The following is an 18,482-nucleotide window of genomic DNA, read 5'->3' on the forward strand; positions in this document are numbered from 1 at the left end:
AGAACACTGGGGGCTCTGCTCCACTTTATCCTTCTGTGCATGGCTAAGTCTTCATTTTTCGGCCAGGGCTGTGTTGGTGCAACGTGATTGCATTGTCACCTAAACCATTGTGCGTTGACATTTTTAATTATGCACAAATCCACAGAAACGCACAACACCGACCTACACACACATCCAAACACACAGGAGTATGCGGAGTAGATAGGAAGGTAAATGATAAATGATAGCTGCTTGCTGTTACATGCAGCATGTTCTTGCAACGCTCTGCAAGCAGCACTCTACTGACTGCTCTAGAATGGGCTTAACCAAAGCCACCCAAACATAGAGCAAGCACAAGCTACAGTAGAATAGAGCGGAACTCTGAGCCTGGGCCTACCGCCAAAAAAGGCGATGGCGTCAAAATGCAAAGAGGCGACACAAATTCCGTAGCTGTAGCCGTCGCGTTGTCGTCTACGTTGTCTGATGCAAGGAAAACAAATGTGGAGGCACAGACATAGTCTTCTTTTGCGATTGCAGCTTTCAACACTAATGCAATTTGATGCCGAACAAAACCACATGGAGGCACCAACACGTAATGCTCCCCTCCAGCTGCTGTTGGCGGCGGAGGAGTCGGTGGTCGTGGTGTGGTGTGGTGTTGGCTGTTGTTGGTAAATCCTTTAGAGAAAAAGATTTTCAACGCATTTACTGCGCGTGCTGTATAGTTTTAGGCGTTACATACATACGTCGCACCCATGCATGCATGCATAAGCGCTAAGCGGCACTAAGCTCGGCACTTGCCAAAACAACACACAACCAACCACAAAGCACACTACATAAGACCCATCCGTCAGGACACGCTTCATTGCTGGCATATCAAAAATGCATATCGCACACATACATACATACGCGAACTAGTCAGAGCGCACAAGAGCGTGCTATTATATTTCTCGCTTTTCCACTTTATTGCTAGCTGGTGCAGTGTCGACGCTGTCTGCTCTTCTTATCATTACCATAGAGCTTCCGATCAATAGCCAACGTGTATTCGTCATCTTTCTTGTCGCCAGCGCCTCGCCATCGCTATCGCCGTAAACGAAATTTATGCAAATGCTGCATTTTGCTTTTCAATTTCACTCCGGCATTTCCCATTTTATATTGCCCAGCAACAAGTTTGTGTGCAACTTCTTGCCGTGTTTTCTTTGCGCATTACGCCGAGAGTCGTGAAAAATATGGGCGCCATTCTTTGCGTAAAGTGGCACTTCAACAGATACAGATAGAGAGAGGGAGGGGATGAAGAGGTGCGCATATCCTTTTCTATTTACTTTTACTTGTCACGCTAAATCTGCACAATTTCGCATGCAGCTTTAAGGCAGTCGGATGTTTTCTGTCATTCTAGAATCCATTCAGTTTGTTGTTGCTCTCACTGCTCCTGCTATATAGTATGGCTGATGCCGTTCATCCGCTCCTAAGTGTCACAAATCTAAACGCTTTGAGCTTTTTAATGCACTTTGCAATGATTTGATTGATACAGTCAGTCAGTCATTGAGTCGCAGCACAGGTTCTTCCTTGGCGTGGTTCTTTGTATGACAGGACGGCTATAAGTGCTCCGTGTGCACCTTTCTAAACTAATTGATTAATATTGTGTTTGAAAGGAAAATTTATACTTTTAGCTGAGATTTAGATTTAAAAATATGTAAAAATTGCTTTGCATATACGAAATGCCATGATTGGAATACTACCAAGCGATATATCCTTAAAAAGCGACTATTCATAATAGCATTATTGAATTAGGTGGTAACAATTACTTACTTGCTTTCTACTTTGTATCCCTAGATCAATCAGCCCAGACTGCCTTAATCAATTTGTCCCGTCATGCTTATTAAGAATATAAAAGCTTTATGGAGTCGGTTATAGTCAAATACAGCTTGTTAAAAACCTTATGAAGACTCATTACTTTATATACTACCAACAGTTCCTGCCCGTCTTTGCTGGGCTAAGCATTTGTGCTTACAATTATAAGTTTACATGCATGGCAGACAATTTAGATCCTTGAAAGAATTAAATGGAGCAATCGTAACAGAGTGGGCCAAATTGGGCGGATCACTTCTTCAAAACATGAAAGAAATTAACGCAAAAAACATGTATATTGAAAAAGAAATACTCCTAATTCATAAACAGCCGTGTAAAAAAAGACATTGATCATATGCACAAATAGGTGATTGGTACCTTATCTCTAAAGAAATATATATGAAATTTTTAATTTTCAAACCAAGTGTCCTTTAATTTCCTTAAATATTTATTAACTGAATGTAAACTGTCATTTTAAAAAGTTTAAAGAAAAATTACTATCATTTTAAGATATCAAAGATTTGTTATTTAAATACGAACAAGAGAGAACGCTACAGTCGAGCAAACCCGACAGTGTAGTACCCTGTACCCAGGTAAACTTCCGTCACTGAGTTATATGTGCCCAAAGCAGCAGCAAAAAGAGGAAGAAGAAGAGCGAACTTGTTGCTGCAGTTTGGGGGGGGTTGTACTGGCGAGAATTTGTTTTGCTAATAACTTTTCTTAGAATTGACCGAATTAAATAAAATTTTAAACGACAGTAAATAATTGTATATAAATTATGTGTGAAATGTGGACGCTACTGACGAAATTCTTCCTTTTACCCTACGGGTACAGGGTATAAAAATATTACTCCTTTTAAGAGTAAATAAACCAAGTTTAAAGTTAATCGGATTTCTAACTTTCTAAACTTGACTCCAAATTTCAGCTTCTTAACGCTTTACCACTTGAGCTGTGCGTTGATCAGTCAGTCAGGACAAACTTGTTGATGTATATGAAAATACCTTTTCTAAGAAACGTTTTTGTTTGTATCCAAGTTAAGTATTTACGCGATATCGCAATGGGCCATCCTTCAGGGCCTAAGTAAGTCTACGATCTACATACCTACCTACCTACCTACCTAGGTATTTATGAGTCTTTAAAGTGTCTCTCCACAATCGATAAACTATATATCACAAGAATGATTAATACAACCAACTTTATTTTGGTTGAATGTCTGTACCACGAGAATAATTTCGAGATTGGGAAATAGAAACTACACATATGTACAAGTATATGTAAGCAAACTCCCCTGTTGACCTATAATCGGAATTGTATTCTTATTCATAAAAAAATAAAAAACAAGAAAGGAATGCTAAAGTCGAGCAGGCTCAACTCTTAAATACCCTGTACCACCCCACAAAAAAGTAATTAAATTAATTAATTAATTAAATTAAATTAATTAACTTAATTAATTTAATTAATTAACTAAATTAAATATAAAATATTCTATGCATGCATACATATACATTTACATTTACATCAGAATCGTGCCTTATGCGTGTTTGTGTACTTGTACATATGTATGTATGTGTGCAGTAGGCCTGGTTATATGGCTATAACTTTCTTTCCGATCATTCTATCATAATCAAAATTGGTATACGGATATATAATTACTAACTGGATGTGTCTACCAAATTTCAGTTCAAAATTTCAAGAATTACGGGAGTTATAGAAAATCGTTAATAGGGGGGGAGTGGGGGAGTGGATCAGAAAAAATGAACAAACTCGTCCTTTCTCGGTCTCAGGAGAATCTGTATACCAAGTTTGGTTATTCTAGCTCTTATACTTTCGGAGATCCTTGCGTTCATACAGACAGACAGACGGACATGGCTATATCGACTCGGCTTGTTATGCTGATCAAGAATATATATACTTTGTGGGGTCTACCAAGCCTCCTTCTGTGTGTTCCATGTGCACTCGCACAAAACTAATATACCCTTGTACCCTTTGGGTACAGGGTATAAAAAAAAAATCGTATGAGTCTTGGAGTATTAATAAGGGACTCGAGCTCTGGCTTTTTTATTCAGTTGCTGACTTTCTATTTATTTTCATTTAAGTAATACTGTGCCCGAAATCTCAATTCTCAATATTGTTCCATTGAGTTCAATGCTCTGCTAAGCAGCTGCGTCGAGACAACAGCGCTGTCCGCCCACCACCTGCCTGTTAACTCATTTGTTGCCGCATTCTGTGTTCCGTGCAATATTTCTCGTTCTCGTTGGTATTAGTGCCGAGGGCGAGCGGTCGGAACTGTTGCAAGTGCACGAATTCCCGTGCAATTTTCATTCGCTTGATTTGCAACTTATGTTGCTTTTGTTTTGCTTTTGTCTTTGTTATTGTTGTTGTTGTCGATGTTGATAATTCTGCCGCTGCTGCTGCCGCTGTCGCTGTCCGTGATGCTTTTGGCTGATCTCGCCGCCGGCTTGGGCATTTTCCGCATCTGTGCGAAGCGACGCATGCTCAGTCAACTAGAAAATGCAACGGCGGCATTGTCGGCAATGTCGGCCACGGCTCACTGCAACAGTTGACTAAATGTCATGAACTTGTTGCAATGACAGCGGCGTGACGCGCTACAGACAGACAGTTCGCCGCTCTGAAGCAAGTTTTGCCATATATTTTGCCTCTATCTTCATGGTTGAGGAATTGTGCTGAACGATGGCCGCAACTTAACGGAGCATTAATCAATGGGCCTATGAGTATTTGGCTGGCACCGGGTCCGGTGGAAGCCACCTAGTGGGGCAACTGTGGCAAAAACCATTTCACTTGGTAGTTTGGCGGCGTGGGTGGCGTTTGCATTGTTCGACATTTATTACGCTGCTTGAATGTCAAACGCAGCCACAATGCTGGACAAATTAACGCGTGGCTGGCGTGTGGGTGGGTGGGTGGAAACTAGGGTCATGCATCAATGTCGTTCCTGTTGCTGTTGCACGTTGTAAGTGCCATTGGAGTGCATGACAAGCAAATGCACATGCAGCGCAGCGGCGTCGCACGCATGCACAGAAAGTCGGGCATGCATTACAAATGCCGTTGCAACGTCCATATGGTTTCCATATGTGCACAGTGGTCTAATTTCAATCAAAACGTCAGCACTACATTTGAGAATGCACGTGAGCTAAGGCACCGAGTTTGGGCGACAGAAAAGCAATTCAAACAAGATAGAACGCTACAGTCGAGCAAGCCCGACAGTAAAATAGCCTGTACTCTCCACAAAAAGGAAAAATTAAAAAAAAAAAAAATTAAAAAAAAATTAAATTATTAAAAAAAATGAATGAATGAATTAATTAAAATAATTAATTAAATTAAATTAGAATACATGTTTATGTTCAGTTTAAACAGCATACATTTACATCACGTACCTATGCGTGTTTATATGCGTGTATGTATGCAGCACAAAGTTAAACCAAAGCAGCAACAACAACAACAGCTGCGGGCAGCGCTGCCGACAGAGGCAGCGCATGAGCAGCGATTTTACTTATGGCTATAACTTTCTTCAGAATTGACCTATCATGATGAAATTTGGCACACGGACACATTAGTACTAACTGGATGTACCTACCAAAATTGATTTTTAAATTCCGAGAATTACGGAAGTTATAAGAAAAAATACGAATTGCGGGGGAGTGGGGGGGTGTATCAGAAAAAATAAACAAACTCGTTCTGCCTAGGGCTTATAGGAACCTTGATACCAATTTTGGTTATCCTAGCTCTTGTACTTACTGAGATCCTTGCGCTCATACAGACAGACGGACAGACGGACAGACGGTCAGACGGACAGACGGACATGGCTATATCGACTCGTCTTCTCATCCTGATCAAGAATATATATACTTTGTGGGGTCTGCCACGCCTCCTTCTGTGTGTTACATACATGCGCACAAAACTAGTATAGCCTTTCACCCTTTGGGTACAGGCTATAAAAATAAGCCAGTTCATGTACTACTTGTATACATTAAATTTTTCGTCTTCCATGGTTCTTATGCCAGTTAACAAATATCATTTTATGGTTTGTAATTAAGAACTATAGAACATATTTAGTCAATGAGTTCTTATGTTTGGCTTGAGGTGGTAAATAATTTGTATATCCTGTTCCCAAAAGGTGAATTGTACGCAAAGTATGAGTATGTAAGATGCGGAAAGAAGCATCTTATATTCTTAATCAGCATGTTGCGTCTGACTGGATGACTGCCTGGATTTTCGAAACGGATTAGCCCACATTGAGTCAATCTGCTATGTAGATTCTTTTAGTCTGTATGCGAATCGAGTTTATTTTATTTTTTGGAGTTTTCGTTTTATTCCTGCTATGCGCTCAGATATCTACGAATACTTATTGGTAGTAGTGCGGTCGAAGATAGTTTTGACGTGCTTGAATATAACATTCAGATCTCGTTTGGATTTAGAAGAAGGTGAACTCCTACTCTGATTATTTCCTTGATCGCAGCTATATTGATCCTGTGTAGTATATATTTATTTGTACAATAAGTCAGTAATTAAACGATAATTTTGTTTGTATTCGCACCACTGTTCTGTGTAGTTGTTAGGAAACTTCAGCGTGCGTGTGTGTGTGTGTGTGTGTGTGTGTGTGTGTGTGTGTGTGTGTGTGTGTGTGTGTGTGTGTGTGTGTGTGTGTGTGTGTGTGTGTGTGTGTGTGTGTGTGTGGTGAGTAGTGCCACCTCGCTGCTCGGCTCAAAGTCGCGTGTCACAATAAAAACACAGCAGCATTGTCGCTTGCCGCAAAAGTCAGGCAACGTCAATTTCCGTTTGTTGTCGTCATTAAAATGCAAGCGGCTGCAGCACTTTGGCACTCTACTTTTGATAATGATGACGACATTGACTTGTCGTGCATGGCAAAGCGGCAACAAGGAGCAACCGTAAATCGCCGTTTACTCGGTCAGCAAGTGTATAAATAAAACTACGTACATACATTAATTAGTCTGTCCAGCTCCAATGCAGAACGCAGGTGGGCGGTTCGCGGATAGTGGATGGCGGGGTACAGACACCCGCTATGCGTGCATGCAAGTGACACTTTTGAGCACTTAAAGCAATTTGCTGCGAAATGCTCAGCAGACGCATAAACAAACTGACAGTGCGATGACAGCGTGGCAATAAAGAAGTTGGGTCGGACAGGCAGACAGACTTCAACATAAAGATATACAGAGTTAGAAAGAGATATATATATATATATATATATATATATATGTTGAAGTCTGTCTGCCTGTCCGACCCAACTTCTTTATTGCCACGCTGTCATCGCACTGTCAGTTTGTTTATGCGTCTGCTGAGCATTTCGCAGCAAATATATATATATATATATATATATATATATATATATATAAAACAGTTTGTCCTGACTGACTGATTGGCAATCAACGCACAGCCCAAACGGTAAGTGCTAGGAAGCTGAAATTTGGACACAAGATCCCTCTTATAGTGAAAGTGAGCACTAAGAAGGGGTTTCGGAAAATTCGAGCTCCAAAGGGGGGAAAACGAGCTCCAACGTTTGTATGAAAAATCTACGATTTTTATCCGGTTATAAATTTAGTCCGATTGATTTCAAATTTGGGTAATGTAATCAACATAACTATATCAACAAATTGGCATTCAACGATTAAAATATAGCAATATGTTTTTTACTTGCCATATATCAAATATCAAATAGTTGGGAACAGTTCGTGTCTATGTGTGCCCATGCATACATACATATGTACAAGCATATGTATCTATGCCTGTATATGTATGAAGCATGTAAATACAAAACAACAACAACAACTTCAAGTTGTTGGCTCGCTCATCTTCTTTCGTTTTGACCATTTAATGTTAATTGCAAAGGCAAAACACCAAAAGTTTACAGCTACCGTCGCTAAGCAACGACTGCGTATGCGATAGTAAAGCAGAAACCGAATAACGGAGCTACGCATATTCTGCTTCGCATTGCGGGCAGATGTATGTATGTATATGATTTGTTCTTATCGATCTCAATAAATAATTAGATTTTATTATTTAAATATTCTGCTTATTGCATTCAAACTTCGATATTTTGATGGTATCGGTGGCTTCAACTATCGAAAGTTTTACTCTAGCAAATTGAGATGAGAATTGTCAGTGCTTTTTGATCGTGGCTCATTGCTGCACGGCATTGACACGAGTGCCGTGTTTCATATTCCGAGTTTGTGCGTGACCGTATTGACTCAAATTTGAATTTAAAATTAGGATATACCCTTATAATTATTCCCCCTTTTTTGCACATAGTCTATCTTAAAACGTTGCGTTATCTCTATATATAAAACAGTTTGTCCTGACTAATTGGTGATCAACGCACAGCCCAAACGGTAAAAGATGAAATTTGGACTCAAGTATCCTTTCATAGTATCCATCATAGTGTAGGAGCACACTAAGAAAGGCTTTTGGAAAATTCTAACTCCAAAGGGGGGAGGTTTAAAAAAATATTAGTTATAGTGGTCATGTTCGTTTAAAGAAATAGTTTGGCAAGAACAAAAATGTAACGGACTACTGAACAATTTTTTGTCAAGAACAGAAAATGTTCATTTAAATACCTTAAATGCCTTCCTACTGGTAACTTATAAGGTGAAAACATATGGGTAGGTTATGCACAAACAAAATAAATACAATTGGACACATTATATTGAGCCGGGCTAAGACGGGCAATACCTGCTAGTATATATATATATATATATATATATATATATATATATATATATATATATATATATATATATATATATATATATATATATATATATATATATATATATATATACTAGCAGGTATTGCCCGTCTTAGCCCGGCTCAATATAATGTGTCCAATTGTATTTATTTTGTTTGTGCATAACCTACCCATATGTTTTCACCTTATAAGTTACCAAACTTACGTCACTGAGTTATATGCGCCCATAGCAGCAGCAAAAAGAGGAAGAAGAAGAGCGAACTTGTTGCTGCAGTTTGTGGGGGTTGTACTGGCGAGAATTTGTTTCGCTAATAACTTTTCTTAGAATTGACCGAATTGAATAAAATTTTGAACAACAGTAGACAATTATATATAAATTATGTGTGCAAAGTTTGGTTTAGGTAGCATTTGAAATGTGGACGCTATTGACGAAATTCTGTAGCGGGGGAAGGGGGGGAAATTAAAAAAAATAAAATAAACTCGTCCTTACTCGGACCTAGGAGAATCTGGATGCCAACTTTGGTTATTCCAGCTTTTATAGTTTCTGAGATCCTTGCGTTCATCCAGACGGACGGACAGACAGACGGACAGACGGACGGACATGTCTAGATCGATTTCTCTCGTCATGCTGATCAAGAATATATATACTTTATGGGGTCGGAGATGCTTCCTTCTGTATGTTACATACTTTGCACAAACCTAATATACCCTTTTTACCCTACGGGTACAGGGTATAACAAGATAGAACGCTACAGTCGAGCAAGCCCGGCAGTAAAATACCCTGTAATCTCCACAAAAAAAGGAAAATTAAAAAAAGATTATTTGAAAAGAAATAAAATATTCAAGACATACATACATAAACAAGAAAGGAATGCTAAAGTCGAGCGAGCTTGCACAGCGTACACACATAAGGCACCTTTGTGCAAAATTTGGTGTCTCTAGCTCTTTTAGTCTCTGAGATCCAGGTGTTCATACGGACAGACAGGCATGCTTCCTTCTGCATGTTACATACTTCGCACAAACCTAGTATACCCTTTTTACCCTACGGGTACAGGGTATAATTAGAAAGTGAATAAACTATATGTAGCTTGGGAATGGTGGAATTGTAGGGCAGTAACACTGATGAATTCATGGACAACAAGTTGGAACTAGAAGGCTAGAGAGGCGACAGTTCCGAGGTCTACACACTTGTAGCGAAAGTGCGCGAAGTGGTAATCGATGCCGTTCACATTGAAAATAGGAATTGAAACAAAAACAAAATGATATCTTGCTCTTGATGCGTAAAATGTACAAACGTATGTATATATCTAAATATTTCTGAGTACTGACTGACAAGTCGCTGCTGTTGGCTGTCAATAACTGACGAGTCGGAAACAAAATGTGTCCATTAGGTTGCGCCCAAAATTATGACAGATGGACGAGGGAGCAACACATTTGAACTGGTAATTCGATGACAAAGTTGTTTTTTGTTTTTTATTTATTTATATATATAGAGATATATATTTTAAACCATCAAAGCATTTTTATTTGTCATAATTTTATCTAAGTGTTTTAGTTGCTCAATTGTTTTGAAGAGAACATGCTAAGTAGTAGGAAAAAAACGATATAAGCGAGAGGAGGCGCTCGAAATTCAATCTGCCAGCATGCCACTTTTTTTATGAGCCACTGATGCAAAGTCTTGATGCAAAGTTCTGACAACAGTTGCCACTTTGTCATGCAATTTTAATTTGAACGTTGCATGCTCACTTGTGATTTTACTTTGTAGTTTTTGTTTGTGCTTTATTTATTTTTTTAAGAGTCGCTGCTCGTATTTTGACAAAGTCGAGAGTTTTTATTGGTTGCAGCAGCAGAAGCAGCAACAGAAGCGCATACAGCATTTTGATTTATTTGGCTGTATGAGGTGCCTCAGTGGCGATTGCCCGAAACGAAATAAAGCCATCAAAACTGTTGACATCGTTGCACAAACATTCGCCGAACGGAAATGACAATGATAACGATGGCGGCAATAATACCAATGCTGATGACGGTGTTTGAATGGTGTGGGAGGGGACGGTGGGGGGGAATTGCAACAAATGAAACGACGAGAGTGCATCGCGTTAAATGCGGTCGTGATTTGTGCAACAGGGTTCGCCCAGCTTTGGCTGCTACTATTACAACGCGTGAAATTGAAAAAGGAGTAAAATTGCAATATCAACAGTGATACAAACGGTTGGGGACCGAGCACCCTTGTAACAGTGAAGGACGTGCGAAAAGCTGCCAACTATTTGATGACTGATATATGTACGACTACGTAGGCTGGCCTGCGCTATGACAAAATGTTTCGAATACAGAAATTGTGTGCTGCGCGTTTCGTTGTATACCGAAAGGGGAAAGGCGCACCCGACACCATCACGATATGAGTCTATAATCCCGTCAGTATGAGCGCAGTATTGAGGAAGAGCTTAATACAACTGACTAACTGACTGGTGATCAACGTACAGCCGAAATATGGACAAGATATTGTTTTCCAGAAGCAGAAAACGATTTAAATGAATCTCCATAACTTGTGTAATTCTTCGAAATTGACTCGTCTAATCACACGTATGTAGACTTTTGGCGCCCACTGTATGTACTCGTATTTGTGGTATTTTTATACCCTGTACCCAAAGGGTACAAGGGTATATTAGTTTTGTGCGAGTGCACATGGAACACACAGAAGGAGGCTTGGTAGACCCCACAAAGTATATATATTCTTGATCAGCATGACAAGCCGAGTCGATATAGCCATGTCCGTCTGTCCGTCTGTCTGTATGAACGCAGGGGTCTCCGATAGAATAGAATAACCAAACTTGGTTCATTTTTTCTGATCCAACAAGTATGCACAAGTACACAAACACGCATAAGGCACGATTCTGATGTAAATGTAAATGTATGTATGCATGCATGGAATATTTTATATTTAATTTAGTTAATTAATTAAATTATTTTAGTTAATTAACTAATAAAATTAATTAATTAATTTAATTAATTTAATTTCTTTTTTGTGGGGTGGTACAGGGTATTTAGAAGTTGAGCCTGCTCGACTTTAGCATTCTTTTCTTGTTTTTTTTTTGCGAAGCTTGAGCAGAAATAGTTGGATGTTGATAATTAAAGACAGTGTATAATTTCAACGTTTCAGATAATAAAACATCGTAATTTAACTATTGAACCACTTACGACCGACTTATCTGTTAGATCCTTCATTGTTATGTTCAGTTTAAATATGTCAAGCCTTAAAATATCCAACGAAATACAATGAAAACCACCTTAACGGACACCTCTTTTAACCGGACACCCCTCTTAGGCGGACACTTTTTCTATAACATACGTTTTGGTGCACTTTTTAGAGCAAGGTCGTCTCTCTTGTGCGGACACTCTCTTGACCGGACGCGGACACTATTTTTCGAGAAATTCGAACCAAAGCCTCCCTTGGCTGGACGCGGGTTAACGGACGCTGACATGCATAAGCACATAAAATTTGAAAGAAAACCTCTCTTGGCCGGACGCGTACCTTTTGGTAATGGACGTTTCAAATGCATGCAAAATAGTTTCATATTTCTTTTATTTCTTTCTACGTATACCCATGTGATCTACTACAAGGTTTTTATAAAATATGTTAACTTCCGCTATTTGATCACATATTATTGTTATTATTTAAATATTTCACATTTATGCTCAGTTCTGCAAGATATATACATAATAATAGTAGTTCTTGAAAAAATATTGAAAATTACATTAAATGTGTTGTTATTTAGCTCAGGAATGGTTGCAATAGGAAAATATTTTAGTTTTATAATAATTTGCAAGAGTAGTGAATATCTGTTTTCTTCTACTATGGCTGTAGCCAAGCACTGCACTTCTGAATATCGCACATTTACTCAAAAATTGTTTTTTAAGGAAAAAATTTACAACATAAAATTATTAAATGAATTTGGATGTTCATTTTTTAATTGAGTGTTTCATATAAGTATTTACAAAATCGTAACGTATTTTTTATATTGAATAAAGTCAATTTATTTTAACCGCCTAAATAGAAAAACAATTAAAACGAGCAAAAAATTGAAACAATTTCTATATATCCTATTAAGCGGAGACTCCCCTTGGCCGGATAAAAGTTGGTCGACGGTGAGTGTCCGGCCAAGAGATGTTTCACTGTAATTAGCTATAATAATAAACTACGTTTCATAGTATAACACCTGAAGCGTTCAATATATTTTTAAACAACTAATTTTTGTTTAAGCTTAATATAGATATAGATAATCTTCTATAAACTTCAATTAAAATAAAGCAAATAAAACATAAGAATATATAATAAACAAAATTATACACAATATTTTCAAACGAAATAATTAACTAGGACAAATAATTGTTAAAACCAAAAAAGAGTAAAACAAAAAGAATTTTAAACGATGAACATATTTGAAATGGAACACCCGTTGTTGTTCAAAAATTTAATTATTCGACCTGGCTTTGAATTCACCTAGTTTTGGAGTATTTGAATGTCCAATTTCGCCCCTTCTCTTAACTCTTCTAGAGTTCCGAATTGCCTTTCGTTGGCATAAACCCGTACAGGCAAGGTGACACAAAGACATTCTTTCGAATTTAAGTCCGGGGCGGGTGCAGGTTACTCTAAAAGGGGAAATTTGGAATGCCAAAAAAGCTTTAGTGATGAGTTTGCAGTATGGATGGGCGCATTAAACAGTGTCCAATAGCTCTACATAATTTTGTGATTCATTGTATGCGTCGTAATCTTTCCATTAAACCCGAACGCAACCCATATCATGAGAGACCCACTCTTAACTACCCATTCTTAACTTAGGGAGTTTCTGGCTAGGTAGACTTTTTGAGGCTTCACATATCGCATATTTCGGGGTCCTTTAACAAGTTTTCCACCGAGACCTTATTTCTGCCAACATTTTCCATAATTTTATGTATTGTCATCCTTATATTACGCAGTGCCAATACTCTTCCACGCTCTTCTCTTTAATGAGCGAAATTGCTATAAATAATGATTTAGTTGAAGCTCACTTATTTTTAATTAATCCTTGGTTTGAAAGAACTCTATATAAACAGATAAAATTTGACGCAATAAACTATCTGCAAATGAAAGCAAACTAATCTGTCCTAGATATTTATTGCGTTCACAAAAGTCAGCGTTGTGTTCTAAAAATAAACTTAGCAAGCTTACTAAACTAAACTAACGAAATATAGGGATATAGAGAGAAAACGAGAAAACTCGTTATCCTAGTTAGTTATTTCGCGCAGCTTATGTCCCACACACCTAAATATTTAACTAACTTCTGTGTACATTTGTACTATTATTATTTATTTATTTCCCAAATAATAAACTAACCACGAGTTTCTCACTTTTCGTTTCATGTGATTGACAGGTAGCGACCATGATGTCCTGCCCCCTCCCTATGCCATTGCCGATACCGATACCTTCAATACACAAAACGGAATTCTCACCGGTTCACATTGGAGTCAAGGTAAGTCGCCGACCATTCAAACCTCGGCTAACTGTCGCTCCCATAAACTCTAGCCGCAGCTCTCGAGCGGCACTTGCGGGCTATTATGAAATAGTAAATTAAGCGAATGAATGAGAAAATAATGCAAATTTATTGCAAATCGCGTCCCAGCGACCCGCATTCAGCAGCAGGATAGAGTAGAATAGAATAGAACAGAGGGCAGAGGGTGTGGAACCGATGGCATACAGTACTCAACAAGTGCAGTAAAATGCTAAATCCTGCAAAGACAACGGTGGCAAGCTGATACACATACAGACGCGTCCTCGTTCGATCGCAAGCACAATGTGGGACTGGGTCCATTGTTGACATTATTACATGCTCATATTCGCACACACACACACACATACACAACAAGAGTCGTGAGCAACAGCCCAGCCCCAACACACTGACACATAGATATGTATTTACGCTAAATAATGTGTGCCACTAAATCAAATGGGCGGCAAGATGGCGCCGCCGCGTCGTGTTGCTCCTTGGTCCTTGTGTGGCGCCCCATTTGACTACAGCTTTAATACGCAGTGATCGCATTTTAATGACACTAAAATGCACTGATGCCGTTGCTATGTTTGTTGTTGCTTTAACATCACAGCACAGCACTGAACAGCATAGCACACATAACAATGATGTCAAGTAGGAAAAGGTGATGGAAAGGTGGTCGGTTGAATGGGGCTAAAATATTTTGGTGAAACGCGTCACGTTTGATAAATGTCAACGCATATTTCTTTATTTTGGTGTTGCCCTTTCGCTTAAATGCCACACATAAATATATTTTTGAATGAATGTCAGGCCAACTAAAGACGATGAAGATGACAACGCACCACGGGAAATGGGAATAGGAATGGGAAACGGGAAATGGGCGAAGAGAAAGGAGTGTATGCATAATGTACTTGCTTTTGTACCTGAAAATAGGGTGCTCGTTGTTTGCATAATGGGCATGGATTTTTGATGAACATTTTAAAGCGTGGCTGCTTTTCAAGCAGACTCCACTACCTATCCACTACTGGCTCGCACATACCGCCAGGCCTAACCAGTATAAATGTGTTTTTAATTTGTTTCTTTTTTGTTTTTACTTTTTTATTTTTATTATTTGTGCGCGCGCGCCTCTTGGGGCCGGCCTGCTATCCGTCTCTTGCTTTGTTTTGTCACTTTGTGTTTAATAAATGATTTTCCGCAAACCGAACCCCTTCGGTGGTGCGGTGGTGAATGCTAACGCACTGCAGATGAAGCTGAAATTGTGGCTGAGCCGTGGCTGTGTCCGTGGCCGATTCACTTTGTGAACGAAACAAATGTTGCCGTATAGTGTTATCCTTGAGGGAGCTTCAGTGCCATACCACAGCTGCATGTGCTGATTGAACAAAAGCTACGACGTTCGTAACGAGCAAGTTGGCCGACATTTTGAGTTCACACAAAATTAAATTCTGCTTCCACTGCTGCTTCGGGTTCTTCTTCTACTGGCTGCTGACCAGAAACCAAAACCAAACTAAGCCCGGCCATGACAGCAACTGTAGGCAGACTAGGAACAACACTGAAAGACAAATACGTTTGTCAGCGGGGCTGGTTGTGTGTATTTTCAGTTTGCAGCTTGGCCAGCACCGAAAACTTGTTGCTGGTTGCTGGTTGCCCAAAGGAAGTCCATTTTGTAGACGTTAGTTGTGAATTTATTTAAATTTTCCATTTCCCACACAACTTCGTGCGGATGCATGCTCAATTTATGCTAATTTTTCTGCGTTTTGCGCCACTCATGCACACTGCGTTGCATAAATAGTGGAGCAATTGAGAACACATTAAACAAATGAATTGTAGCGCAAAAATGTATGCATTTGATTAATTCGGGGTATCCGTAAATAAATATTGCAGTCAGAAAAGTGAAAAACCCAAATGTTCGCAAGCATAGGTACGCGCGTGTGTGTGTGTCTGTGGCAGAGGGAGGGATGGGGCAGTGGGGGACAAAGTGGATTTGAAATATTGTCATTTAAAATGTTTTCACATTCAATGCCGAAGAGTAAATAATATCGAAATTAGCGCGTCGTGTATGAATAATTAAATGTCGCGCTATTGTAAAGCCATTTTTTGTGTTTTAATTTAAATTCTTCCCATAATAGCAATGCAGGCTTGTTGCTGAAAAGGTTAATTAGTCAGCCATAAATTTATCTCTTATTATACCCTGTACGCAATGCTGAAAAAGAGAGTATATTAGGTTTGTGCAAAAACAGGCATATCATTTTGGAAACGGCTAAACAAACTACTACTATATTGACTCTATTATTCCCAAACTGATCACGAAGTTTCGCTAACTTTAGCTATTCTTCATAGAGTGAGTAGCGCCATCTATTGAACGACCTTTCGAATAAACCCAATTACATGCTAACCAGCGTTCTAGTGACAGTAGTTTGTTTCGTTATAAACCAAGGGAACAAGGAGGAAATAATTTGTTTTGTGTACAAAATCTGCGAAGACTTAGGTATTGCTCCAAAATGTATGATTATATAAATCGTAGCGTAGCGGCAAGTCAACGGAAAAGATTGCGTTTTCAGATGTTGACAACTTTTTATGATTGTAAGGGTGAAGTTTAAGAATAGTATATAGTACAGTAAAAACTCTCTAAATGGACACCTCTTTTATCCGGACACTTTTTCTACAGCATTCACCCGTTGTCTCTATATTTATTAGTGTCCCCTTAAGCGGACACTACCAGTTTTACATCGTCTGTGACGCATCACCGTTCTGTTCCCGAAACTGAAAACTGTAGTGGGAGGAGATTTCCAGCCGTGACACAGATGCTAAACAACATCCCAAAAGTCGAGTTAAAAATGTTTATGGATAAATTGGTGGATCGTTTCAAACATTGTAGTGGGTAAAATGTCTGCTATCTTGAATAAATATCAGCTTTGAAACAAAATACCGTTACCATGCTTGTGGTACTCAATAACTAAAACGTTCAATTGTATGTCTTAGATCACGCTATGTAATCGTAATTTAAATAGTAGTTATCTATCCCTCTTTTAAGTTTCATCGTTTTATCTTAAACCGAGGCATTACGAAACCCTTTTATGCATTTTAGCTCTTTATTTTTGCTTTGCCTCTCGTTTAACTACGAATATAACAAAGCGTTGCAAGTTCTTTGGGTGCTGGGTATTTCAACGTCGGGTTTTCTCTCTTGTTTTTTAGTTTACTATAGGCGCCCAAACAAATCTGGGAAATAAACGGCTTAACGAGAGTCAGCACGGAGAGTCCAAATTATGAAATAAATGTGCGGCTGTGTGTTTAAGCCTCGTTGTATTCTTAGAGCCCAACAATGTCGGCTAATTAAGCCGAATAACAGCACGCAAAGCAGTTTGCTTGTTGGTCTGGCCGCCCGGCTACAAATTGATAACGAACTCCACATTGGCCAGTTCATAAAAAAAGGGAAACTGTGTGCGCCCAAAAGTAGGCAAAAATTAATAAAATGCGCGTACAACAGACAGAGAGGACATCGATGTCGAAATTTAACGAGCTGCCAGCTGGCTGTTAAACTGAACTTCCCACCCAGCGGCATGACGTACACTTCCACTGACCGGTTGGCATAAATCATCCGAGAGCAGGGGAACTGGTGTGGTGCTCGAGGTCCGCCGCCTTTAGATTAGCCATGGCGGCGGGCCATAAAAAAGCGTTTAAGAACAGCGTAGAAAAAAATTCAAGGTGCGCGAAAAAACAATATTAAATAATGAAAAATGAGACAATGGACAAGCTTCCGTTTTATGGGTTATGTGCCACTGCGAAGTTTTGGCGCCGTGTGGTGTTTTATTATGTGTACATAAATACATATATAATTAACTAGCCGGACTTGCCCGTCGCTGCTGGACTAAGTATTTCTGCGTACAATTATATATTTATTTATAATATACGCTTCCATCTGACAAACCTTATGCAGTAACTGCACAGAAGATAATCATTTTGCTAGGAACCGAGCGCTATACATAAGTCTGCATATGTATCGACTTATGATTGTGGGAATTTTAAGTTAAGATTTCCGAATTCTAGTTGATTTACAATAAAAAAACAAAAATAAACGGTGAGGCAGTCTACTCGAACGGAATGCATAATACAAGTAATTATAGAAATTAAAAAAAATAAGAATATTTATTTATTTATTTATTGGATTGGTTTTACCTTCTTTAGCATTCGAACTCACGTAAAGGGTGTATAACTGCACATTTACATAGGAATTGTGTCTACAAGTATGTGAGTGTATGCATGTCTATGCGTGTCTGTGTGAAAGCATGTATGCAGTACAATGTTGAACCAAATCAGCAACAAAAAAATACACATTTTCTGTGTATTCATATAAGGTATCTTGGACTAAAATTTGGTGTCCCTAGGTCTCATAGTCTCCGATCCCTCATAGGAGGGAAATT

At 38.8% G+C, this 18,482-nt stretch overlaps 1 protein-coding gene across 4 annotated transcripts in view; it reads left to right on the forward strand.

Annotated features, from left to right (window-relative positions):
- LOC115620510 (polypyrimidine tract-binding protein 1) overlaps positions 1 to 18,482 on the forward strand; it is a 217,378-nt gene that overhangs the window by 41,727 nt on the left and 157,169 nt on the right. For all 4 annotated transcript variants that reach the window (XM_030513769.1, XM_030513772.1, XM_030513770.1 and 1 more), the window contains one exon: positions 13,951 to 14,049. In XM_030513769.1, coding sequence (XP_030369629.1) covers positions 13,951 to 14,049 — 99 coding nt within the window. The remainder of the gene's footprint in view (positions 1 to 13,950; positions 14,050 to 18,482) is intronic.

This window comes from Scaptodrosophila lebanonensis, unplaced genomic scaffold (genome assembly GCF_003285725.1).
Source record: "Scaptodrosophila lebanonensis strain 11010-0011.00,11010-0021.00 unplaced genomic scaffold, SlebRS2 tig00000024-arrow-pilon, whole genome shotgun sequence".
Taxonomy (NCBI): domain Eukaryota; kingdom Metazoa; phylum Arthropoda; class Insecta; order Diptera; family Drosophilidae; genus Scaptodrosophila; species Scaptodrosophila lebanonensis.